At 53.7% G+C, this 26,844-nt stretch overlaps 2 protein-coding genes across 2 annotated transcripts; both read right to left on the bottom strand.

Annotated features, from left to right (window-relative positions):
• Positions 1 to 3,594: 3,594 nt before the first annotated feature.
• On the bottom strand, positions 3,595 to 5,114 carry C5AR1 (complement C5a receptor 1). The gene has a single exon (XM_033158827.1). The coding sequence runs from the start codon at positions 5,112 to 5,114 to the stop codon at positions 4,011 to 4,013; it is 1,104 nt and encodes a 367-aa protein (XP_033014718.1). The 3' UTR covers positions 3,595 to 4,010.
• A 3,977-nt stretch (positions 5,115 to 9,091) lies between these two features.
• On the bottom strand, positions 9,092 to 22,879 carry CCDC9 (coiled-coil domain containing 9). The gene is given in 15 exon segments (XM_033158636.1): positions 9,092 to 9,668; positions 13,982 to 14,046; positions 14,147 to 14,308; positions 14,497 to 14,884; positions 16,824 to 16,923; positions 17,039 to 17,177; positions 18,816 to 18,862; positions 19,320 to 19,519; positions 20,917 to 20,979; positions 20,981 to 21,097; positions 21,221 to 21,304; positions 21,385 to 21,639; positions 21,755 to 21,910; positions 22,450 to 22,554; positions 22,773 to 22,879. Coding segments are annotated over 15 exon segments (1,905 nt in total). The 5' UTR covers positions 22,776 to 22,879; the 3' UTR covers positions 9,092 to 9,647.
• Between the last annotated feature and the right edge of the window lie 3,965 nt (positions 22,880 to 26,844).

The raw sequence follows: 26,844 nt of genomic DNA on the forward strand, positions 1-26,844 counted from the left end.
CCGCTCCGGTTCAGTCAAAAGTGAAAGTAAGACTGAACAAAAACAGTGCGTCACATCAATCACATAGGCATTCACATACAGCAGATACCCCTGATGTTGTGACATCTTCCCTGTGGGAGGGGTGTACTGTTGAGCTTCTTTAACCCTGAAAGCTCCAAACCTCACAAGCACTTACTGTTCCCAACCCTAACCCTGTGGAAAGCCATCTAATTAGACTTTAATTTGATTTTGAGATGTTTTTAGGAGGTAATTTAATTCTTGTTTGGTTTTATACCAATGTTATGTATCCGATGTTAGCCACCCTGAGCCCGACTTCGGCCGGGGAGGGCGGGATATAAATAAAAGTTGTTTTTTTTTATTACCGGTACTTGTTATTATGAGAGCCAGTGTGGTGTAGTGGTTAAGAGCGGTAGACTCGTAATCTGGGGAACCGGGTTCGTGTCTCCGCTCCTCCACATGCAGCTGCTGGGTGACCTTGGGCTAGTCACACTTCTCTGAAGTCTCTCAGCCCCACTCACCCCACAGAGTGTTTGTTGTGGGGGAGGAAGGGAAAGGAGAATGTGAGCCGCTTGGAGACTCCTTTGGGTAGTGATAAAGCAGGATATCAAATCCAAACTCTTCCTCTTCTTCTTCTTCTTCTTCTTCCTTTGTAAGAAAATATGAAATAACGTAAAACCATTTTTGCGGGGGGGGGTCAATGGGGGGGGTGACAATAAATTTTCCGCACCGGGTACCACCTGACCTTCCTACGCCTCTGGAGATCAGGGCTTTCCTCCCCCTGGGGAAGGAAGTTTGGGTGACTTAATGCGCACGGATAGAGTGAAGTCTCCATTTCCTGCCAGAACAGCAAAAGAAGAAAATAGATTCTCCTGCCTCATCAAAACAGGCCTCTGAGAAAGAGGAAGTGTTCTGTGGTGACGTGACCTCTCGGCTGAACTTCTCCACACCAGAAACGACATCCCACACCCAAACCAGTTGCACTCCCCTAAATCCACCTCTGATCAGAGGAAGCAATGCATCTGAGCCCCAGTTGCTGTTGAGACCGCAGGAGGGGTTAGATCCTGCTTGCAGGTTTCCCTAGAAGGGGCCTCTGGTCTGCCGCTATGAGAACAGGAGGTTGGACTAGATGGGTCCCAGTCCTGACCTTGCAGGCTCTCCTCCTGTTCTTCTGCAGAGCGAGGGGCGTGAGGAACCTGCCTTTGTCACGGGAACCTTGGTCCAACTCAGGGGATGTGGGCCCCACGAGGCCCCCAGAGACACCTTGCCTGCCCCACTCTGACCCTCGTGCTACCCAACATGACCCCAGGCATCCTGACTTGGACTGGAGAAGAAGAGTGAGGCAAGAATGCCTGGCCAACTCCGGGGAAAGAGCCTCGAAAGAAAGTAAGATTGTCCTCCCATAAACACAGTTTTAACAGTGAGTCCGTAAGTGACTGTGGAGGCCAATTCTGGATCCACACGTCCTTCCACAGAGGGGACATTGGTTTCCGGGCAGGAGTTGATCACGGTGGGGGTTTGCCAAGCGTGCCTTCCTCTTATCGCGTTTCTCCCTTGCGTCCTGAGTTCGAGTGTCTTCCAAGCCCAGGACACCTTGGGTCAAGGCTGTTCTCCAACTGGAGCCCTCGCAGGCCAGGGTTTCCCAGTTGTCGGTGTTTATCCTACATTTGTAAAGATTTGCCTTGAGACAGTCTTTAAACCTCTTTTGTTGACCACCAGCATTACGCTTTCCATTTATAAGTTCGGAATAGAGTAGTTGCTTTGATATCGTTTGTATGTTTCATTTAGTCCTATCTGTTTATTGTTTTACAACTGAATTACATTTAAAAAACTGCCAACTCACATAAGATTGTCATTTTCTTTGCTGAAACCTTTTATTAAGAATTAATAAATATTGGATTTTCTGCGAAAGAATTCATTACAAGGTGAAGTGTGTGAGGAATTGAAGGGGGGGTGTTGAGGAGAGGCAGAAAGAAGAGCCAATTTGTCCGCGGCTGGGGGGGGCGCAATCTGGGTGGTTCCGACTGGGGCGCAAGATCACCTAGCTTGCTATTGGCTCTGCTTTGTGCCCTTAAAGAAACTCTGTGCATCGTGAGTGTCGGCTAAGTGCTGGATCTCATGAGCTTATTTTACCCACCAGGTGTTCTTTAGTTCTCTGGTTCTTATTTGAAACTCACTCAGCCTTAGCCTTGGCATAGGTTTTTTTCTTAGCGGCCCCACTCTGACCCTCTTGCTACCTGACATGACTCCAGGCATCCTGACTTGGACTGGAGAAGAAGAGTGAGGCAGGAATGCCTGGCCAACTCCGGGGAAAGAGCCTCGAAGAGAGGCAGCGGTGGTGCAGTGGTTAGAGGGTCGGATTGTGATCTGGGAGAGACGAGGGTTCAAACCCACCAACTTGGCCATGAAGCTCCCACTGGCTGACCTGGGGGCCAGTCCATGTCTTCTCTCAGCCTAACACAACTTGCAAGGTTGTTGTGGGGATTAAAGGAGGAGAGGGTGGGACCATGCGGGCCACCTTGAGCTCATGGACAGAAATAAACAAGAAGAGCTCTCACCTGAGCTTCGTCGTGAGCAAAGCTCATCGTCTGTCTCGAGGTGAATTTCTCCCAATTATATATCCGCAGGGATAGTCAGTGGGCAGGGGATGCACAGACAGGCAAGGGGGGGCAAAAGATGAGACATGGGGGAGGGACACACAGTAGAGAAAAGTCAAGTACAACACTTCCTGTTTGCCAGGAGTGGACACACAGGGGGGTGTTACTCCACAGCCAGGAGGACAAGTTCCTGTCCCACCTGGTCTGGAGCATCCTCCCCCTCCCTGCGTGTGACCAGGTAGGTGGGCGTGACCCTGGGAGACTCCATAAAAGGGCTGGTCATGCAGCTAGCTTCCCTTCTTCTTTATTTTATTCCATCCTGATGTATTTAGCTGTCTGCTGGCTCTCAGCCAGCAGCACATGGGCTCCATCCCCACATGGGATAGACTCACTCTCTCTTCTGTAACTACAAGCTAACGTATTCCTTCAGGGAACCAACTGTGAAATGAATGTGAGTAAACCTCTTATCATTACTTTTAAAGAAGACTCGTGTCTTTATTCTTTTTAAGAGGGAACAAAGGGGATTTACCAGGAACAAACCCAATCTGCACAAACCAGATTAGACTGCTTAAGTAAAGAGATTCAAGCGAATCTACCAACTAGCTTCCTGCAATATAAAGGGGAATATACTCTGCTACTGACTCACTAGCGTGAGTGAGGAAGCATAGGCTACTATTAAATCAATATATCCTCTCCTACTATCCACAACATTCCCACAAAAATAAATGGTTTCCTCTGGGCATCTGTGGGCAAACTGGGGGGGGGGGGATCAAAGGGGTTGTGCCTCCCGTCCCTTAGAGTTACCCAGTCCGAACACACACACACACACACACACACACGTCTTGACAGGTTTTCGCACATCACTTATTATGGCTCCTTTGGTTCCCTCTTTTTGTAATTTTCTCGATCTCTTCACGCATAGTTGAGCAAGTTTTGAACTATGGAAAAACAGCTCACAAATAAAGGAGGAGCTTGGCTTGGTAAATCTATTGCAGTTATTTTATTTCACAATGCGCATGCATGGCTTGATTGTTTCTTTAAAAAACGCATCAAAGCAGTTTACACAAAGATAAGAAAACTGAGGGAAAAATATACAACAGTGCTTTAAAACATACAAAAGTTAAAATACTCCAACATGTTAAAATCCACCTCGACGCTCTACGCTTCTGGGTCGGCTTGTCTGACCAGAATGTTTTTCGAAGGCGCGGAAAGGAGCGCAGGAAAGGCCGTCTGCTTGACGTCAATGGGCAAGGAGTTCCCCAGTGAAGGGGGGGGGTGCAAATGGTCTCAGGGGTCTAGGAGCCTGCAGAGACTGCTGGGGCGGGGCTGGCCCCCTCCCAGAGCTAAGCAAGTAAGAGGAGGGGCGTTGCGCAGACAGAGTGCCCCAGCAGGGTCTCCTTTGAGGTGGCGCCCTCCTCACACGACGGTGCTGGCGCTGCGGTCGCTGGGGTCGCTGCGGTCCTCCGTGGTGGTGGCGGCGGCGCACGTGTCCTGCGTCCCCACGTGGCCGTCGGCGAAGGAGTGTCCGAGCGCGGACTCCTCGCTGAAGACGTTGCGCAGGAGCGCCTTGACGGAGCGGCGCACCTTGCTCTGGAAGTCGTGGCCGGCGAGGACGTAGATGACCGGGTTGATGCAGCTGTTGACGTAGGCCAAGCTGACGATCAGAGGGTCCGCCTTGTTGACCGAGCGGGCGAGCGAGGATTCCCGGGGCTCGGAGGCCAGGATGAGGCCGGCCACGTGGTAGGGCCCCCAGCAGACGAAGAAGCCCACCACCACCACCAGGACCACCTTGAGGGTCTTCTGCGAGCGCCGCCCGAAGCGGGAGCTGCGCACCCGGCACAGGAGCAGCCCGTAGCACACGCTGGTGACCGCCAGCGGGAGCAGGAAGGCCAGAGCGAAGCGCGTGAAAGCCACGGAGACCTCGGCCACGCGGGGATCCCCGGGGAAAGCGGCGTAGCTGGTGCTGCACGTGCTCTTGCCGTAATACGTGTAGGTGCCCCGGGAGAAGAAGGTGGGCGCGGTGAGCGCCAGCGCCAGCAGCCACGCCAGGGCGCACGATCCCCAGGCCAGGCGCACCGAGCGGTGGTTCTGGCACCAGACGGGCCGCAGCACCAGGCAGCAGCGGTCGACGCTGATGAGGACCAGCAGGTTGATGCTGGCGAACATGTTGAGGATGGTGAGCGACGGGAAGAGCTTGCAGGCGAAGTCGCCCAGCGCCCAGCGGTGGTCGGAGGCGAGCGGCGCGGCCAGGAAGGGCAGCGCCAGGCAGCAGAGCAGGTCGGCCACGGCCAGGTTGAGGAACCAGGTGGTGTTGACGGTGCGCCGCATCTGGAAGCCCACCACCCAGACCACGGCGCCGTTACCCAGCACGCCCACCACGAAGACCAGCGCGTAGACGCTCAGCGCCACCCACAGCAGGGGGCTCAGGCCGGGCTCCTCGAACTCCAGAGGGCCCGAGTCGGAGGGGTCCGGGTCGGAACCGTTGTACTCCGAGTAGAAGTCGCTGAAGTCGTCGGCCATCGCTGAGCCGCGGGGAGTCCTGCAGGGGGCAGACAGACAGGAGGGAGAGAGGAGTCAGGGCCAGAGGTGGCTCTTGCAAATCACGGAACTGTAGAACTGAAAGGGACTCCCAGCGGCCATCCAGTCCAACCCCCTACAATGCAGGAATCGCAGCTGAAGAACCACAGAATCGTAGATTTGGGGATCCAAGTGTCATCTAGTCGGGCCCCAAGCAATGCACTTGCGGTGCTCATATCCACAAGGTTGGCGCTGAACTCAAATGTGTCCGTCCCCCCCCCCTCCAGCCTGGTCCAAAGGAGGGGGGAAGGGGAACGGATGGGGGGAAACGACACCGCGGAGGAGCCCTAACCCGTTTTGACTCCGCGGTCTTATTCTCTGGCAAATTCTGATACGAAGTTGATTTAAGCTGCTTCAGGGCAGGCATTTAAGGCTGGTTTCTTCCGGGACCGCTGGGCTCCTATAATTCAAGAATTGCTTCCAGTCTCCAGACTCTGGAGGGGAAATGCTCCGGGATTCAGAGCATCCTCGGTCCACCCCTGGAGCGTCTGTCTGTCCGGGTATGAGCAGCGAGAGAGACCCCCCCCCCACCCGACCCCCGTTGCCTTTTGCCCGCAAACAAGACATGCCGCCCGCAAATGATGTCCTATAGAGGAGGGAGAAAGGTTGTTTTCTGCTGCTCCAGAGAAGCGGACACGGGGCAATGGATTCAAACTACAAGAAAGAAGATTCCACCTAAATATTAGGAAGAACTTCCTGACAGTAAGAGCTGTTCGACAGTGGGATTTGCTGCCAAGGAGTGTGGTGGAGTCTCCTTCTTTGGAGGTCTTTAAGCAGAGGCTTGACAGCCATCTGTCAGGAATGCTTTGATGGTGTTTCCTGCTTGGCAGGGGGTTGGACTGGATGGCCCTTGGGGTCTCTTCCAACTCTAGGATTCTAGGATTCTAAGTCTTCCCTGCCAAGACAACGCCCGGTGCTGCCTCCTTCATCCCAGCCCAAGCCCCGCATCCTCGCCCTCCAGCCCCGCTTTGCCCGCCCCGAATGTCGCTTCCCACCAGCTGGCCGGAGGAGGAAAGAAGGAACGAGGGGCGATTTTGCCCCTGTCTGGAGGCCCCTCCTCAGAAACGTCAAGTGCTGCGGGGGGAGCAGCAGCGTTTCAGGGCCTGGGATTTTATAGACATAGTCCTCAGCTGGAAAAGCCGCGGGCACTTGAGAGAATCCTCCGTCCGGGCTGCACAGAAAAACGGGCAGCCAAAGTTCCTGGAATGAGGCGCGGCTTCTTTGGAAAGAAGGCTGTGAGTGGAGCTGCTTGAGACCAGGAGAGGTCGCCCAGAAGGGGGGACGGAGAGGGTGGGGGTCCCGAGGGCGTCTAGGGGCGACCAATGATGCCAAGCGCAGGCTGGGGAGGCGCCAGTGTGGTGTAGTGGTTAAGAGCAGTGGACTCGTAATCCGGTGAACCGGGTTCGCGTCTCCGCTCCTCCACATGCAGCTGCTGGCTGACCTTGGGCCAGTCACACTTCTCGGAAGTCTCTCAGCCCCACTCACCTCACAGAGGAAGGGAAAGGAGAATGTGAGCCGCTTGGAGACTCCTTCGGGTAGTGAAAAGCGGGATATCAAATCCAAACTCTTCTTCTTCTTCCTCTTCGAATCCCTCTCGCATTTTCCCCTCAAGGAGCTCCAGCTGGCAGACGCGTTTCTTCTCCTCCCAGTTAATGCCCACGACAACCCTGCCAGGTAGGCTAACCCTAACCCTAACCAAATAAACAGGGCTACGAGGAATTCAGCCTCAGTGTCACAACTTCCACTCTTCCTCCGAGCTTCCTTCCTCCGCCCTCTTCCCGGGCTTCTTCCCCTTTTGCCCCCCCCTCTCCTCTGCCAGCCCCCCAACCCAGCCGGGCCCTGCTGGCCTCCGCCTGTTCCCACGCGCCATAGATCCTGCAAGGCGCTCCCATCACCGAAGAGCAGGTGGGGAGGGGGCAGAGAATCGGAGCGCGGGGAGGGGGGGCGGCAGGGGGGAGAAGTCGCGTTGTCCGGGTGCATTATTGCCTAATCTGTTCTTGCAGCAGAAGCAGAATCGTGTAACCTGGCGGCAGGCAGAGAAGAGAGCAGGGTCGGCCCCGGGGCTTTGGCAGCCTACTTGATTGGGGGGGGGGGGCAACCTGGGACACTGCAATTGTGGCACGCCTGCAGCTCCTTTCATCTTCATCGTCATCACCCCCTGCAGGGCCCCATTCCTCCCAAGAAACCCCCCTCCCAAAGGCATCAAATATAAAGGGAATGAGAAGCACCCAGACCCCGTTAGGGATGGGGAGGGAGGGGCAGCGGTTCCCCCCCCCCCAGTATTGCGATACAACCTGTTTTGGGGGGTTCACTAGGGTGGGGGGGGCAGCAGCAGCTCCTCGCTTGACAGGGGAGCGCATCGCGAACTATCAGGAGCCAAATCACTCCTTTTTGGGGGGGGGAATAGCTTCAGGTGCAAAAATAGAGCGGGGTGCAGCAGCGGGAGCCCCTTCCCTAAACACGCCTCTCCCAGCTCCCCGCAACGGGAAACTGCCACCTCTGCCCTCTGCTTGTGCTCAGGAACCCTTCGCCAGCACGGCACAGATCCGAGGCAGCTCTCCCTGCTTCCCTTTGGGGTGACCTGCCGGCCCCCAGACAAGGAGACAGGATTGTGGGGGGGGGCGCTCTCTCTCACACACTCACCCTGCGGAGCAAGAACCAGGCAGCCGCTCCCTCGCCTCTGCTTTTGGGGCGGCTGCTGACCGGCTCCCTCCTCGTTTATACCGCTAGAAAGAGGAAGTCGGGGCCCGGGCTTAGGAAATTTGCTAAATTTCACTCGCTGCCTCAGTTTTTCTCCCTAACGAGCCATCAGACGACGCCCGGTCGCTGCGCCTCCATCTGCTGTCCCGGCGACAGTCCTCGCTCCGGATCTTTTTAGGGACTTCTTGGGGGGGGGGGAGATGGAGGTACCCTTGGGGGGCGGTGGAATTACCTGGGGGTGGGGACGCTAAGAGGCCTGCGGGCGCCACGGGGCGCAGGAAGTGGCAGCAATTCTCCGAAAAGAGCGCCTTCGAAAAGCTGCTCTCACAAGCTTCTCTCTTCCGCTACATGATTCTCATCAAAGTTTCAATTGATGGGGAAGGGTCTGCAAACCAAGTCTTATGAGCAAAGGTTGAGGGAGCTGGGGATGTTTAGCTTGGGAAAGGGGGGGGGGCAAAGAGGAGAAATGATAGCCGCCTTCAAATATTCCAAGGGCTGTTAGATGGAAGAGGAAGCAAGCTCGTTTTCTCCTGCTCCGGAGGGTAGGACTCGAACCCATGTCTTCAAGTTACAAGGACTCAACATCAGGAAGAACTTTTTGAAGGGAAGAGCCCTTGGAGAGTGAAACAGAAGCGGTGGCCTCTCCTTCCTTGGAGGTTTTGGATGGCCATCTGTCAAGCGTGCTTCAGCTGAGATTCCTGCATCGCAGGGGGGTGGACTAGAGGACTCTTGGGGTCCCTTCCAACTCTACAGTTCTATGAATTAATTGTTGCTGTTTGGACTTCTACTGTGCCATTATCTCGCTTAGTGGGTCAGGGGGCTTGGAGGGATCGCCCACCCGCAGCAGCCAAGGAAGAACCTCCACGCTCAGATCCACTCTACCACTGGAAAGCAGTTAAAGGGGGAGGGAGGGCAAGTTGCCTCCAGACCCAGAAGCTGGGTTGCCTTCCTACAGGCACCTTCCAGCCCCTCTACCCGGGAAAATAGGGGGCTGGACCTTGCAGCCTTCGTATGTCCATAGCCATACTTGGGGAAATTCTGACCCTACATTTTCCTGCCCAAGAGATGCAGTCCAAACTATTTTTTAAAAATGACACACTGAATCCAGCCCATGGCATCCAGGGACACCCCCACCCCACCCCCTGGAGAGGAAGACCCCTCCCCCTGAGAACCCCCCCCCCAACCCAGATTCACTCTAGCAAGGGAGGACAAGGCAAGCAGTCAGGGGAAAGGCTTTATTGACAGGAAACCCTTTCATTTCCACATGATATGGGGCAGCCCCACAGACAGCCCTCACCCCAGCAGAGGGGGCAGCCCCTCCCTACACAAGGAGCTGCTACCCCCCTGCCAGGCTGGGGGCCCTGCTCTCCCCACCCTCAGAGCCCCCCAATCCTGGAAATGGCATAAAGAGCGATGCACAGAGGGGGGACGATGATGACAGGGACTGCAAGGGGTGCAAAGCAAAGTCCCCCCCCCTTGAAAAATGTGCCTCATCTGGCAGGGGTCAGCAACAGCCTCACATGCAGCTGGGGGGGGCACTTTCCCCACCTGCCAGGTGACTTGCGTGAACAGGAGCAAAAGGCATTGGTGCAGGGCGGGGGGGGCTGGCATCCCCCCCACTCGTTGTATTGGAGGCTGTGCAAGGGAGTGGTCCAAGCAGGCAGAGTATGAGGGGGGGTGCAGACCCCACCCCCTCCATGGAGGAAGCTGCTCTGGCTCCGAACTCTCAGGACTTCCCCCACAACCTGAGAGCGACAGGTAATGTTCTCCTGGGCCTCAGGCCTCCTCCATCTGCTCCTGGGGGGACGGGAGGGAGAGAGAGTCAGTCACAAGAAGGTGGGGAGGACAGGCCCCGCCCGACACCCTCCCCGACATGCGCACACACACACCTGGGCGCAGGTGAGCCAGGCAGAGAAGGGACGGGCCAGTGGAGATGAAGCGACACATTTTTTTAAAAAACCACAGCACCCCATTTGGTGTTTCTTAACCCTTGCCTTGAAATTCAACACGCTTTTTAGTCTCGCTGGGAGTTCGTGCTTTTGTTTTGATTTGGGACGGGCCCAAAATAAGTGAATAATGAAATTATCATGATACGAGAGCCTTCTTCAAATATCTGAAAGGCTGAAAATGGAGCAAGCCTGTTTCCTGCTGCTCCAGAAGGGAGAAATCGAACCCATGGCTTCCAATTGCAAGGAGGGAGATTCCGACTGAATATCAGGAAGAGAACATTCTGAGAGTGGGAGGCATCCGAGAGGAGAAGGGGCTCCCTTGGAAGCCGGGGGGGGGGGCTCTCCTTCCCTGGAGGTGTTTAAGCAGAGCTCGGACAGCCACCTGCCAGGGATTATTTCACTGCGGTTGGGGTTGGGCAAGATGGGCTTTGGGTGCCTGCAATTCTACGAACCGGATATCAAGAGCCATTGAAGGCTCTCGATCCCCTGTGGGAGGGGAAGGTCTTTGTGGAAAAATTCTGAAGAGCAAACACTGCCCTCTGCTCTTGCCAAAACGAAACACTCTTGGAAATCAGGTGCAAGGAAGGTGTGGGAGGGAGAGACAATGGCCACTTCCTCTTCCCAGGTAAAAAAGTATTATCATTAATTCTGTTGGGAGCCACCCAGAGTGGTTGGAGAAACCCAGCCAGATGGGTGGGGTATAAATAATAAATTTATTATTATTATTTATTATTATTCTCCTGCAGGCTAATAAAGATGACCTGAATGGGCTTGCCTTGCAGTGCCCTGCTTTCCCAGCAGAGGGCAGCATCCCCATTTCAACAGGCCAACTGCACAGCTGAAGAAACATGGAATTGCAGGGCTGGGTGGGACACTGGGGGGTCATCCAGCCCAACCCCCAAAATGCAGGAGTTCCTTTGCTCTCTGCCCCCACCCCAGAAACTCCTACTGGAGGGGGTCTCCCCTCTGCCACAGCCCATGCATCAAGCCAGCTGGCAATTCCTGAGACAGCGAACGTGGGGGGGGTCACCCCAAGTCAGTGGGGGCTGCATGCATAGAAGAGGAGAAAAGCCCAAAGAGAAGCGTCAAGAGAGAAAGAGAAAAGGTTTAATGTGGCAAACAGAAGCAGAGAAAACAGACAAGCACTTTCCCCAACCGGCAACTATACGTAGGTCCTGCCCCCGGAAAGAACAGCCTGCAGGATCAGGCCCTTGGCCCAGCTGGTCCAGCATGCAGCCCTCGCAGTGGCTAAATGCTCCATAGAGCCTCAGAATCGAGATAGACTGCCTCCAGACCTGGAGGCTCCATTAGCGCATCAGAAGAGCCTGGCTGCTGGGTCTGGGCCAGCCTCCTGTTCTCATAGTGGCCAACCAGGTGCCCCAATGGGAAACCCGCAGGCAGGATCCGAGCACGAGAGCAACACTCGCCCTTCTTCAGAAGCATTGCTCAGGGTGGATTTGATTTAAATTGAATCAATTTAAATCACTAGTCCATAAGACTTGATTTAAATCTTCTTCTTTTTTTACAGAAAGACACATTCTTGCTGGTATAATCTTAATATTTACAAACAGGTGAGATGAAAGTTTCACTTTTGGAATAATAAATTTTCAGAGTGGTTTTTACACTTTTATCAAAAATTACCGATTTGGTAATACTATTAGAAACACAGAGATAATTATGAAATTATTGTGAGGTTTAATAAGTTAACTGTTTATATTTGCACAACTTTTCTGCTGTACTTTATTGGAAGGAGAAAAATAATCATTTCCTTAATAACAATTTATTTAACTAAAACAACAACATTATAGCATATGTTAACTGATGTGGTTAAACTTAAAACAAATCCTTATTTCCTGATGAATAGCCTTTGGACTATAATGTCACTTAAATAGAAAACTACCTTTAGAAAGACTTTTCCTCCAAAAGCATTTCATTTTAAAAATCCGATTTAAATTAAAAAAAATCCAATTGAAATTTTTAAAAATCCGATTTAAATTTTTAAAAATCCATTTTTTGTGTGTTTTTTTTAAAAATCATTGATTTTTATCCACCCTGGCATTGCTCCTTCTGACTTTGGGGAGCAGGCCATAATAGCCATGGCCGCCTGCCCACACTTCCCACAATGCGGGGTCCGCGATGCTCGCATGTCAACACTAAAAGGTTGGCGGAGGCCTGGATTTGGCAGGGGGTTGGGCTAGATGACCCCTGGGGATCCCTGCAAACTCTACGATTCTGTGATTTTATGAGGCTGCTCAGAGCCCTTGGGACACACCAAGCCCCTCCCCACAAAGGGACTTCTGGCCACCCACCCACCCCACCCCTTTTTCCAAATGTCAGGGTAGGATCTGGAAAACCAAAGTTCAAATCCCCACCCGGCCAGGAAGCTCATTGGGTGTGACCTTGGGCCAGTTGCGGCCTCTGGGCCAACCCACCTCACAGGGTCGTCGTGAGGATTACATGAGGACTAGGACCTTGGAGACCAAATTAGAGATCCCTCCTCTACCTTTGAGGATGACCGGGGGGGGCGACCTTGGGGGCTCACTCTCTCAGCCTACCTAACCCACCTCGCAGGGTCGTCGCGGGGATTAAATGAGGGGGCTGGAACCCACCTTCAGCTCCTCAGAGAAAAAGGCCGGAGAAAAATGCAAGGAATAAGTTTATAAAAATAAATATGACTCTTGAATGTGGTTTGAAGAATCTACCCCCCCCACCCCGCTTTGAATAATTGTACTACTTTTTCCGTGGGGGGAAGCGGCCGGGATTCCCCCAGGGAAGGGCTGGGGGAATTCCTAGAGACTCTCCAGACTCCTCCTGTTCCGCCCTTCTTTCCCAGAATTGCAGCCCCTCCTCACTTCTGACCCCAACTCACTCCCACCAGCTCTGGCCACCCTCTTTGCACCTGTGGGCTCGGGGGGGGGGGAATCAGTATAATAATAATAATGACTTATATATATCCCACCCATCTGTCTGGGCTTCCCCAGCCACTCTGTGCGTCTTCCAACAAAATATTAAAATACAATAGTCTGTCAAACATTAAAAGCTTCCCTAAATAGGGCTGCCTTCAGATGTCTTCTAAAGGGAAGGGGGGCACGCTCCTCTTGGGACATTTGGGGGGGGGGAGGGACTGCCCCGATCCCTGCATTCCTTGGCCCAGCAGAAAGGCAGCTGTGCCCATTTCCCAGGCCAGTCAAATGTTGCCAGGGAGGAGGAGGAGCAGCAAAATCCCCCTCGTCTGGAGGGGAAATGCTTATGATAGTATTTTATTCTCTTGTTAATTATGACTTTTTAAATGTGCATTTTATATCTGACTTCACTTAGCAATGCTTTTTTAAAAAAAATAAAAAAAATTGTTAACTTTGTTTGCATCAAATTTGTGTTCTGTAGTTCACCTCCTTTGTAATATTTTATAAGATATTTTAGTTTTCTGTTAGTTACTGTATTTTTCTGTGTATAAGACTATATTTCCCTCCCCAAATTTTTTAAGTTTAAAATGGGGGGGGGGGAATCGTCTTATACATGGAATGTTGCAATTAAATATATAAATAAATTTATTCCTTAATTTTGGGCTCAAAAAAATAGGGGTCGTCTTACACACGGAAAAGTTCGGTATGTTGCTTTGACTGTATACTCTTATATTTGACTTTCTTTGGAAATGTTTGATTCTGGATTGTTTCATATGCTGCAAACCGCTTTGAGATTTTTCTTAAAAAATATAAAGCGGTATAGAAATGAAATAAATAAAGCACAAAAGAGCCCCTTCGGGAACAACCCCCCCCCCAGCCGTTCAACTGTGCCCATGGGGGGCCTTGTGTAACAACAACCCACGGGGCTACCGTTTGGGACGGAGCTGCTTCCCCGCAGGCAGAAAGTCCATAGTTTGACCCTCAACAACGGCATCTCCGGGTGGGGCTGGGAGAGCCTGAAACCCCACAGAGGCGCTGCTGCCAAGATGTGGGGCTGAGGGATCAGGCCGGGCATGCAGACAGGAGGACAGGCACATGCAGGGGGGGGGGGCGGAGGAGGAGCAGGAGCCCCGACAGGCGAGAAGAGGGAGCAGCCAGGAGGTGGCGCCGCAGAGCCAGTGCAGGGAGACAGAGGTCCTTGTGCCCCCCCATGCCACGGCCGCTAGAGCCCGCTGGGGGGCAGCTTACAGAAACGCACCCGCTGGAAACCGGTGATCTCCACCGCGCCGGACGCAGACGCCGGGTCCTGCTCCATGGCAGCGCCTGGGGGGGGGGAGAGAGGGGAAAGGGATTCAGTCCCCGAGGGAGAGCCAGGTCTGGCAGAGAGGGGTTGGGGGGGGTCCTCCCTTGCCCCTCGCAGCACCTGGCTCCCCAGGCTCCTGGGCAGCCTCTCCTCCTCCTCCGGGGGTCACGACTTCCGGGTCCTCCTCTTCCTTCTCCTCTCTTGCCGCTATGGGTCCAGGAGCGGCCGCCCCTTCTGCTTGGGGGGAGCCCTGCTCGGCTGGAGGGTCTGGGGGCTTCGTCCCTGCAGAGAAAGAGAAGGAAGATGCTATAGATGCACAAGCTGGGGGGGGGAGAGAGGTTTTTCCACCCCCTCAGTTACTTTATGTGCTGGGAGGACCCAGACATGAGTTCTGACCCATGGAAACAGCAGCGCTTGGGACCCAGGATCCCTGAGCCGGAGCCCCCACCCCACCCCGCTTGGTTCCTCACCTGCCGTCAGGGGCGGCCCCTCCGCAGGGGCGGCCAGGGGGTTCTCGGTGGGGTTGACCCGGGGCGAGCTCAGCTCCATCTCCTCTCCCCAGTCGGAGACAGGGCAGTAGCCCTCGGCCGGCGAGAAGGGGGTGAGCGGCTTCCCCTCTGCGCTGGGGGTCTCTGCCTCGGGGGCAGGCATGGTCAGAGAGAGTTGCCCATTTCGCCCCGGGGGCCGGGGGGGCAAGCCAGGCCTTTCCTCCTCCTGCTCCGGCTCCTCAGCAGAGAGGCCCTGGCTGCCGCTGCCTTCGGCCTCCTCCTCTTCTCCCTCGCTGACGTCCTCCCACTGATCTTCCTCCTCCTCCTCTTCCTCCTTCTCCCCGGGGCTGGGGGAGGCAGGGCCCCCCGCCTGTGGAAGGAGGACAAGGCCGGGGGTCAGCGGGCGAAGGCCGAACACTTCAAAGAACCACACAAGAGGCAAAAAAGGGCACAGAAGGCAGGAGCCGAACCCATGGCTTCAAATTCATAAAGCACAGAATTGTAGAGCTGGAAAGGGACCCCCAGCGGTCATCCAGTCCAACCCCCCACAATGCAGGAATCTTCACTAAAGCATCCATGGCAGGAATGGCAATATTCTGACTCAACGTTAGAAAGAACTTTCTGAGGATAACAACTGATAGCGGTGGAAGGGGAAACCCAGCCAGATGGGTGGGGTACAAATAGTAAATTATTTATTATTATTATTATTATTATTATTATTATTATTATTATTATTATTATTATTTATTGTTAAGACTCTTTCCTTCCTCAGAGGTTTTTAAGCGGACGTTGGACGGCCATCAGCCACAGATGCTTCAGCTGAGATTCCTGCCTTGCAGGGGGTGGACTAGATGACGCCTTGGGGTCCCTTCCAGCCCCTACAGCCCTATCATTCCATGGTCTTGTGCTGCTTAGTAGCAGTGACTACGATCAAGAGATGTCGTTCTCACTTTAGGACAGGAAGAGTCGAGGGCAAGCAGAGAAACATTTAAGCGTTTCAGTGCAGTGTAGTAGACAGTCCTACCTCGGAAGTCGAACAGAATCCATTCTGGAAGTCCATTCAACTTCCAAAACGTTTGGAAACCAAAGCGCGGCTTCTGATCAGCTGCAGGAAGTTCATGCAGCCGATCAGAAGCCCCATCTGATGTTCGGCTTCCAAAAATAGTTCGCAAACCGGAACAGTCACTTCTGGGTGTTTGAGGCATTCGGAAGCCAAAACATTCGGTAACTAAGGTGCTTGGAAACCAAGGTACAACTATATACCATATTTTTCGCTCCATAAGACGCACTTTTTTCCTCCTAAAAAGGGGAAATATCTGTGCGTCTTATGGAGCAAATGGTGGTCCCTGGAGCTGAATTGCCCAGGGGCCAAAAGAGGATCGTGCTTTTTATTTTACAAAGAGAAAAGGGGGTGTTGAAAGGACCCCGCTCAGCAGCTGATCAGCAAGAGATCGGGAGAGAGATAAGAGTCCCAGCTCCCTTTCAGCCCCGCCCTCCTTTGTTGAATGTGCTGCAGAGGGAGGTTGTTTGTTTCCCCAGAGACATGGGACTGGCTGATTAGATTATCTGTCTGGAAACTGTAGAAAAGGCTCCCTTTCCTTTAGAAGCTGCAGAAATGTGAGTTGAACCCCATAAAACGGGGCTTTTCCTCTTTGTTTTCCCCCCTTTGCAAAAAGAGCTTTGCTCTTCCCCCTTTGCAAAAAAAGCTGCAAAACTTTGCTGATCCTCAAAAAAACAGAGCTTTTAGAGGAGGAAAACCAGAAAAAAAATTCTTGTTTCCTCCTCTAAAAACAAGGTGCGCCCTATGGTCCGGTGCGCCCTGTGGAGCGAAAAAGACGGTACTATATAAAAACATTTTTTTATTTGCAAGACTTTTTTTTCAAAATGCATCAAGTGATATTACTATTATTATTATTATTATTATTATTATTATTATTATTATTATTATAAATAAATCTGAGGACAATCCTGGTTGTCTTTCCCGATAAGGTTGGTGTGGCACAATCGTGGAACATTGCGTTCAGCGCCAACCTTGTGGATATGAGCCCTGCATGTGTATTGCAGGGGGTCAGACTAGATGACACTTGGAACCCCAGATCTAGGATTCTATGGTTCTTCAGCTGTGATTCCTGCCTGGCGGGAGGGGCTGGACTAGATGACACCTTGGGTGCCCCTTCCAACTCTAGGACTCAATCGGATTCTTATTCCGAGAGGGTGGCCAAGAGAAAAGGGTTTGAGACCAACTCTTTAGGGGAAAGCCGGTGGAAGGCCATGACCCCACCCCAAAAACCCCTCCCCTCCTGTCCAACCTGCTGAGCGGCAGCCCTGCCTGCATCCTCCTGCTGTGGGGCTCGATCCGCCGCTGCCGCCGGCTGCTCCTCCTGCTCCTCCCAGCGATCGTCATGCATGCTGGCAGGAGAGAGACCCGCAATTAAGACTCGCCCCAATAGCTGAACCAGGACGGAGATGCCGCCACCCCCAGGGGGAGAAGCAGGGGGTCCTGGGTCCGCCCCACTGATCTCACCTGTAGGGCTTGGGGGGTCCCACTCCCCCTCCTCCTCGCCTGCCTCCTCCGCGGCCACGGCCCTTCCTGCGTCGCTCCGGCTGCGGCTCGGCCAGGAACTGCCCGAAAGTGGGGGGCTTGGGGGGCCGCCTGGGCTCATCTGTGGGGGAAGAGGAAGATGGGAGGAATCAGGAGGGCAGAGAGAAGCCAAGGAAGTTGTGACGGAAAAGCGGGTTCCCCAAGTGTTTCCTTTTACTTTTTTCTCCGGCCAGCGAATGGTTAAAGAACGGCAGCCTCTGATTGGCCGTGGTTCCAGGAGGGAGGGTTTAAAAGGGGAGGCTTTGGAGGAAGAGAGTTAGTTGAGTGGAGGCGGTTGAGGAGGAAGGTTGGAAGTTGAGGAGGGAGATAGGATAGGAGTCAGGCTGAAATATAAAGTCCGTTTATAGGAGACCGATACCATAAATCAGGGGTCGGGAAGGCTTACTGAGCAGGGGCAGGATCAATCCTGCGGAGATTCTCCATGATCCAGACCTGCGCAGTTCGACATCGAAAATCGCATCTGCACATGCCTGAGGCGCAGGAAATCACGCAGACGCAATTTCCGGCACCTGGGCATGGGCAGAAAGTTATTTCCAGCACCGCAAACATGCGTAGATGTGGTTTTCGGCGCCTGGGCATGCGTAGATGCGATTTCCAGCGCCGCGGGAAATAGTCCCCGCGCTGCACTGTGTCTGTTTAGCGCAGCGACTTACGAAGCAGGAGGCTCGGTTCGGGGGTGGCTCATGGGCCGGCTAAGCGACCCTCATGGGCCACGTCCGGCCCATGGGCCTAAGGTTGCCGACCTCTGCCATAAATAAAGTGGTCTTAACAGGATTAAGGGACACGGGAGCGGAAATTTCCCTCATACACTCCAAGCTGATGTACACAAAAAGAGCAAATTTTACCTGACGAATCTTACCAACTAAAAGGCATATATGGGCCCTCTGAAAACGACTGGAAGTGAACTAGCGTATTATTATTGAAGTAACCTAAGTTTCTCCACTTGTATTTTACTACCTTGTTTTTAAAATAAATCTTTATTATAAAATAAACACCCGCTTATCCCCCTCACAAAGATCCCCCACAGGATACTCTGGGATAGTTAGTGCCGTGGTTCCCCGAAAATAAGACACTGTCTTATATTTATTTTTCCTCAAGAAGACACACTATGGCTTATTTTCAGGGGATCTCATATTTTTATAATACGTCAGTTGCTGCCCGTCTTCTTAACCCCTCCGCGTTGGTACGCTGCACAGCCATGCCCATCGCTATGCCTTATTTTCGGGGTACGGCTTATATCGACCAAATGCTTAGAAAATCCTGCTACGGATTATTTTTGGGGTACAGTGGTGCCTCACAAGACGAAATTAATTCGTTCTGCGAGTGCTGTCGTCTAGCGAAAATTTCGTCTTGCGAAGCACGGACGGAGGAAGCGCAGTTTGACGGGGGGGAACACGAAAATTTTTCGTCTTGCGAGTCACCCTTTCGTTAGCGAATGCCTTTCGTCTAGCAAGTTTTTCGTCTAGCAAGGCATTCGTCTTGCGAGGTACCACTGTATGTCTTATTTTCTGGGAAACACGGCATTTGTCTCTAAGCCTTCGGGTAAAAGGTTGTTCAGTGAGGTGGGGGCAATATATTTAAGTGAGAGCGGGCACTTTGGCCTGAGCGGTGACTGAGGCGCCCGAGTTCGTCGCACGGATCTGCGCCCAGGAGCCCACCCAGAGGGTCTCCCCAAAGCCCCTTCAAATATTCTCCTTACCATGCCTGCCGCCGCCTGGACCGCTGGGCTTGGTGCCCTCTTTAAACCTGGGAAAGGGAAAGGGAAAGGGGGGGATCAGCCGTGGTTGCCGCAATGCCGGGGGTTGGGCTGGATGACCCTTGGGGGTCCCAATGCTACGATTCTTTGATTCTAGGAGGCTGCTCAGAGCCCTTGGAAGGCACCAAACCCCTCCACACAGGGGCTTCTACCCAGCCCCCCACTTCCAAGTGGAGGTGGCCAGGAATCCTCTTTGCCTTCTGCAATGTTTCATCGCTGATGATCTTAATGTTTTGTAAACTGCTTTGAAGTTTCGTTTTTTAAATGTAATTTTATGGAACAGGTAAATAAAGGACCGTCCTCCCCCTGCATTCCCTGCTCTGCAAGTGAGTGGGGCCCAGGGTCACCCAGCCCTGTCCCCCCACTGAAAGTGTGAGTCCGATCTGCCCCCCACCCGCCAGACCAGGATTCCCCCTCCCCGGAAAGCCCCAAGGCCCCCCGACATACGCGGCCTCCATCTTCTGGGCGTCCCACTCACGACGCCACTCCCCCGTGGGCTGCCGGTGCCTGGCCAGGCGCTCCTGGTCAATCTGCTCCCGCTCCTGCTTCCACCGGACGTACTCTGCGCGCTCCCGGCCCGTCATGGAGAGCGTCATGTCCAAGGGGGACGGAACCGGAACCCCCCGGCGCCGGGCGCCACCACGACCCTGCCAGGGAGAGCCAGTTCTCAAACCGAGGTTGGACCCCTGCGCTGCCCAGGGTTGGGATGGATGATCCTTGGGGGACCCCTCTAAACTTCTATGATTCTATGCGGAGAAAGGGAGGTCAGGTACCAAGGGCAAAGAGGAGCAGGGAACCTTTCCCAGGAGGGGGCCACATTCCTTTTCTGGGGGTCGCATCCACCAAGGGCCGCATGCCAGGGTCGATAGCGGGCACAGCATCAGATGCCCATTTTAGCTTCGGACACCTCTCCTCCCCCCGCAGCCGACCAGGAAGACTTCCATGGCAGGCAAATGCCCCTGCTGAGGGCCTGAACCGGGGCCAATGAAGGGAGGGGCCCCACAGAGGGCCAGGGGGCCACATAGCACACCCACATCCCTGGGGCAGAAACACATTCTCTCTCTCCGCCTCCCGGCAGCTCCTTTCCTTCTGGGGTGGTGTTCTGTACACTGGAAACTTGGTTCTCAAAATTAATCCATGCCAGGAGTCCGTTCGACTCCCAAAACCGTTTGAAAAGCAAAGCGCGACATTGTAAACATATAAAATTGAATATAGGATAGAAGGAACAACAAATTAAGTAATCGTATTAGAGTTCGGTAAACTTAACAATTGTATTCTTTTTTATTTTCTTTGTATTACTCTTTGTAATATTATATACAGTTACTTGTTTATGCAATGTCGGGTGTACATTTATGTACATTTATCTTAATTTTTTGTAACATTTTTTGTTAACTATTTTGCATATGATAAATAACTAAAATAAATGAAAAGCAAAGCGCGGCTTCCGATTGGCTGCAGGAGCTCCCTGCACTCGAGAAGAAGACGCGCCGGACGTTCGACTTCCGAAAAACATTCGAAAACCGAAACACTTACAGATTTTTCTGTGTATAACACGCCTCCATGTATAGGACGCTCCCTATTTGGTGGGACTCCAAGTTGAGAAAATGGTGGGAGATTGTATCTGTCTATAAGATGACCCACAATTTTGAACGTATTTTTTCAATAAAAAAACCTAGTCTTATACACAGAAAAGGCTGGCACTTCCAGGTTTTCGGCATTCGGGAGCCAAAGCATACAAGTACCCAGGCGTTTGAGAGCCAAGTTACAACTGTACAGAGTACGCTTAGTGCTAAATCTTACTAGAAGTTATTGTAAGTTTAAGTCTGCTGCAACTGGATTTCTTATGGACAGAGCCAATCCTGCATGTTTTGGATTTGTGGCCATTTTGCTCATTTGCCTTCAGTAGCAGCAAAGCTCTTCTGGATGAAATGCAACGGCCTCTGGTCTATTTTGGGGGGAATCCTGCAACGTGTTTAAGTTGCTACCCTGCTAACTCCACTGGAATCTACCCTGGATCCATACGGAGTAGAATGAGGCCACGTACCGGGGGCGACCACTGCTTTCCCTGCTCCATGCCCGTCTTGACCTTCTCAAAGTCAGCGCCCCCCCCAATTGCGGACGTGGCGCCGGCTGCCCTCCCGCCGGTCGGTCTCGGCAAAGGCGCCGCTGCGCCGAGGGTCGTCCAGGAAGTTGCGGACGGGATTCTTCTCCTGGGCACCGTCCTGCTGGGAAGAGAGAGGGGGGGAGACCCCCACGTCCAGGCCGGGCCAGAGGCTCTTGCCCCATAGGGACCCCACCTCCCGGCAGCACAAGCCCCCTCCCCTCCCCTCCCCACGCCCCAGGCTCACCCGCTGGCTGCGCTCGTACTCGGCGATCTTCTCCATCTCCTCGTTCATCTTCTCAATGTTTTGCCGGCGACGCTCTTCCCATTCCTGCCCAAGGAAGAGGGGCTCAGAGAGGGTTGTCCCCGCTTCCCACACCGCCCCCCCTCCCAAGGGCCGAGACCCCTCACCTTGGACCTCCGGTCAGGCCCGGCATCGCCAGCAGGGCTCCCCCGGCCCCTCGCCCTCTGTCCGCCGGCCCCTCGCCCTGCCCCCCGCTTGCTGGCCCCTGGGCCGTCCGGGCCGGCCCCTTCCCATCGGGGCTGCTCCGGGGGTCCCTCAGCTCGTGGGGAACGGGGGCCCGGGTAGGGGACGCCTCGGACGGAGCCCCGGGGGGTGGCTGGGCTGGGGCGGAAGGTCTTCCTGTCGCTGACCAGGCGCTTCTCCTGTGGGGAGAGGGAAGTGAAAAAAGGGTGAGGGGGGAGCCCCTGTTGCCCTCCTCCCCAGCCATGCCCCCCACCCTTCTGCCTCTCCCCTGCACAGCACCCACGCAGCCCTCACCTCCGGGGACAGCAAGACCTGCACCGTCAGGGTGGGGGCGTCCGGCTCCCCCCGCCGGCGTTCTGGGCCCTCCCCCTCCGGAGAGCGGGGGTGGCGATGGACCCCCGTCACGGCAATGCCCTCCTGCTCAGCCTTCTTGCGGTCTTCTTCGATCTCCTGGGGGGGGGAGAGAAAAGTGTGTCAGGTGGGGAGGCAGGCAGCCCACCCACAAGAAATCACAGGCCTCTGGGAGGACACCCCCCCCCAGCAAGAGTCCATGGGGAAGGGGCTCCCTCGGAAGACAGTGGCCTCCCCTTCCTGCCAGGGGTTCTTGAACTGTGTTCCCTACTCTGCAGGGGGTTGGGCTAGATGACCACCAGATCCCTCCACTATCTTGGAAGGTGGTGGGCTCCCCTTCTCAGGAAGCCTTGAAGCAGAGGGGCCCTGGCCCCCGTCCGCAGGGTTCTTTTAGCCGCTGCTGCTGTGCAATGGCAGGGGGTTCGGCTAGAGGACCCCTGGGGGCCCCTTCCAGCTCTGCCATTGTATGGCTGCCCCTCGCAAGGTCACGCGAAGCAAAGGCGCCTGGGCCTCGCTAAGCAGCTTAGCCGGACAACGCCTCTTCCTCCCGCCCGGATTAGCCGCCCGGGGGACTCTGCGCCCGTGCAGAGAGCCAGGCTCCTTAATCCGGATCCAGCTGCTGCGTCCACACGGCCCACCTGGTAGCGCTTGATGAGCGCCTGGTTCTTGCGCCGCAGGGCCTCGATCCGCTTGTCCAGCTCGGCGTCTTTCTCCTCCTTCGACTTCAGGTCCAAGGAAGCGGACTGGGCCGGGGGGGGGGGGGGAGAGAAAGAAAAGCTATGGGGGCTCCTCCTCCGGCTGCGCCCCCGGACCCAGAGCGGGCGCCCCGTCGGGCAGGGCGAGGCGACACCGGCCTGGCCCGGGACAGGCGCTGCTCCGGCCCGCAGGAGCCTGGGCGGCGAACCCCCCCAGCCCCACAGCGGGATCCCCCCCCCCGGCCGCCCTTCCTCCCCTCCCTTACCATCGCGCCCGAAGGAGCGGCCGAAAACGCCGCGTCCGGAGAAGGGACCCGGGCGTCCGGGGAACCCAGGCGTCCGAGTGCTGCCGCCCTCCCCCGCCGGCAGACGCGGAAACTCTTATACTCCGCCCTCCCCGCCCCCACGTGGGTCCCTCTTCCGCTTCCTTCCCACGGGCGGGGGGAGGGGCTCGTCACCTGATTCCTCCCCATTCCCGGGGCCGGCGGCTGCGCAGAAGGGCGCGGAGGCTCAGCTGCGCACCTTCCCGCGCGCGATCCTCCGCGTCCCTTGCGCCCAGGCTCGGAGCTGCTGGTGTGGGGTGCAGAGCGGGGAGCCCCGCAGCGAGGTTGGGGGGCAGGCGTTGGGTCCCGGCGAGGAGCTTCTCCCTCGGCTTGGGAGCGCTCGCTGCTGCAAAGGAGCCGCGATCCTGGGATCGGCGCCCGTCCATCGTGGGCGGATCGGGCGCAGAACAATGGCCCGTGGCAGCCTCAGTGGCCCCGCCTCGGCCGCAGAGGGCCGAAGTGTCGACCGGCCTCTCAGGAGTGTTGTTGGGAGCAACCTTAGATTTGGGGAGTTGGATTGGGACCCCCAGGGTCATCCAGTCCAACCCCCTGCAAGGGAGGAATCTGGTGCGCATCCGAAACCTCCGCGGAAGGAGAGTTCCCGCCCCGCCTTCCGAGGGAGTCAGCGGTGGGGAGCAGCAGGGCTCCTCCATTGCACCACTTTCACACCAGAACTGGGCAAACTGGTCATGGTGGGGACAGCCCTTTCGAAATTTCTGCCAGAGTTTTTTGATTCATTGTAACTGTTCATGTATTTATTAAATTTAACTGCCGCCCGTCATCCGAAGGTCACAGGGTGGTTGGCAACATAAAAGCACAGCATGTATAGTAACAAAAAACAATGAACTGCCCCCTCCCCGGTCACATTTAAGAGGCCATAGATTGTTTAATCCAGTGATGCCCAAAATCGGCCCTCCAGCAGTTTTTGGATTACAACTCCCATCATCCCTAGCTAACAGGACCAGTAGTCGGGGATGATGGGAATTGTAGTCCCCAAACAGCTGGAGGGCCAAGTTTGGCCACCTCTGGTTAATCAGATTTTCCTCTTCCCTCCCAGTCCCTTTTTCCTTGTATGCCGTTGCTTCTTTGTGTGGTTGCGTTTTAGATTGTAAGCCCGCAGTGCAGGGACCATCTTGTTTTGACTGCATTGTTAACTCTTCTGGAAGCCTTTTTGGCTGAAAAAGAGCAGGGGGCAAATTCTCTGTAACAATACTGTAACTTAATTCATCCCAAGTGTGGGGAGGGAGCATGGCTCTCAAAGGGGGTGACTCTGCCACACTGTTGCGGCAGGGAGGGTGGCAAGTGTGGCGGGAGAATCCCAGGACAAAGAAACATTTAAAGATTTCAGTGCTGTACAGTGTAGCATCAAAATATTTTTCTTTATTTGCAAAATATGGCCAGGTGTCTTTTCAAAAGGGGGGCAAAAGAAGTGAGACCGAGGACAACCCTAGTTGTTATCCAGAACCTCCCTTTATCCTTAATATTTGGGGAATGAATCACATTCTTAGGTAGCTGCATTGTTCCATAATTTCCAGGTGTCCCAGGGATAGTATCATAAAACAGTTGTTCCTTTTCGTTTTCTTACCAATAAAAAAAGTTGGTGTGGCACGAGCAATTTTTTATTCCGAAAGGATGGCCCAGAAAAGAACCACAATGTCCTAAACCCCAAATTATATATATTTTAGAACCACAATGTCCTAACCCCCCAAAAATACATTTTTAGGCGACAGGTGAAAATGTTCTTTTAATATTCTGTTGGGAGCCGCCCAGAGTGGCTGGGGAAAATATATTAATATTATTATTAATATTATTATTAAAATCAAATAACATTGACATTGAGTCTTGCCTGGTGCTGCCTTCTCAGACCACAAGATGGCAGCATCTGCCAGCAAGGATTCCCTCTGGGCCAGGGCAAGGCGGCTGGCAGAGAGACTGGCGCAGGCCACCTTCCTGGGTTGCCACCTGATCTGCTCCCCCACCCCCCACCAAGAAAGTGCACCTGCGATTTGGGGGGGGGCATATTCCATGGAGTTCTGGGAAGCGGAAGGGGGGACCTATGGTTCTAAAAATATATAATTTGGGGTAAGCAACATCATTATTTGGGGTAAGCAACATCATTGTTATTGTTGTTCAGTCGTGTCCGACTCTTCGTGACCCCATGGACCAGAGCATGCCAGGCACCCCTATCCTCCACTGCCTCCCACAGTTTGGCCCGTGGTTAGAGCAGTGGTGGCCAAACTCGGCCCTCCAGCTGTTTTGGGACCACAGTTCCCACCATCCCTGACCATTGGTCCTGTTAGCTAGGGATGATGGGAGTTGTAGTCCCAAAACAACTGGAGGGCAAAGTTTAGCCATCACTGGGTTAGAGTGTTGGATGAGGACCTGGGAGACCAGGGTTCGAATCCCCGCTTGGAGATCACTGGCTCCAATAATTTGTGCCTCTCAGCCTCACCTATCTCACAGGGATCTGTTGTAAACCAAATCTGCCCTTATTCCCTTATGGGGCAGAGAAGAGCCCTTGTAGAGTCCTCCATCGGTAGGAGAATATAACAGAGGCCAACCAGAGAAGATGGAGAAGCAAAGTCTTTATTGAACTGTTGCAACAGGGCCCTTCCTCTCACGCAGGAGAACAAAGAAGGAACCCAGAACAGAGGCGTGTCCGCTCTTATATAGACATTTGAAATTGCCCACCCTGGAGTTCAAGACCACCCCCAGAAGTATCATGCATAAGTCACAGAAAAGGGTGGTCTGCAACAGAAATCTGAGAACTTTGTTTATCCCCTACCTGCCAGGCTACCTGATAATGCCTTCTCTGGTTGCCTTTCCTGGTATGTCTGGCCATTCCTTTGAGATGGTAAAAACAAAATCGAAAATTCTTTCTAGTAGCACCTTAGAGACCAACTGAGTTTGTTCCTGGTATGAGCTTTCGTGTGCATGCACACTTCTTCAGATACACTGAAACAGAAGTCACCAGATCCTTAAATATAGTTTAAGGATCTCTAAGGTGCTACTAGAAAGAATTTTCAATTTTGTTTTGACTATGGCAGACCAACGCGGCTACCCACCTGTAACTTTGAGATGGTAATCATTTTAATTCCTGAGACAATGGGAAGGTCTTCTCACCCCCTGCTTCCTTGCAGAGAAACATTTTGTCAGTTTGGGAGTCAGAAATGGTTTGCTTGGCACACTTATGAACAATATACATATACATATACATACATACATATACATATACATATATATATATATATATATATATATATATATATATATATATATATATATATGTTGTTGTTCAGTCGTTCAGTCGTGTCCGACTCTTCGTGACCCCATGGACCAGAGCACGCCAGGCACGCCTATCCTTCACTGCCTCTCGCAGTTTGGCCAAACTCATGTTAGTAGCTTCGAGAACACTGTCCAACCATCTCATCCTCTGTCGTTCCCTTCTCCTTGTGCCCTCCATCTTTCCCAACATCAGGGTCTTTTCCAGGGAGTCTTCTCTTCTCATGAGGTGGCCAAAGTCTTGGAGCCTCAACTTCAGGATCTGTCCTTCCAGTGAGCACTCAGGGCTGATTTCTTTGAGAATGGAGAGGTTTGATCTTCTTGCAGTCCATGGGACTCTCAAGAGTCTCCTCCAGCACCAGAATTCAAAAGCATCAATTCTTTGGCGATCAGCCTTCTTGATGGTCCAGCTCTCACTTCCGTATATTACTACTGGGAAAACCATAGCTTTAACTATACGGACCTTTGTCGGCAAGGTGATGTCTCTGCTTTTTAAGATGCTGTCTAGGTTTGTCATTGCTTTTCTCCCAAGAAGCAGGCGTCTTCTAATTTCGTGATTGCTGTCACCATCTGCAGTGATCATGGAACCCAAGAAAGTGAAATCTCTCACTGCCTCCATTTCTTCCCCTTCTATTTGCCAGGAGGTGATGGGACCAGTGGCCATGATCTTAGGTTTTTTGATGTTGAGCTTCAGACCATATTTTGCGCTCTCCTCTTTCACCCTCATTAAAAG

This window comes from Lacerta agilis, chromosome 8 (genome assembly GCF_009819535.1).
Source record: "Lacerta agilis isolate rLacAgi1 chromosome 8, rLacAgi1.pri, whole genome shotgun sequence".
Taxonomy (NCBI): domain Eukaryota; kingdom Metazoa; phylum Chordata; class Lepidosauria; order Squamata; family Lacertidae; genus Lacerta; species Lacerta agilis.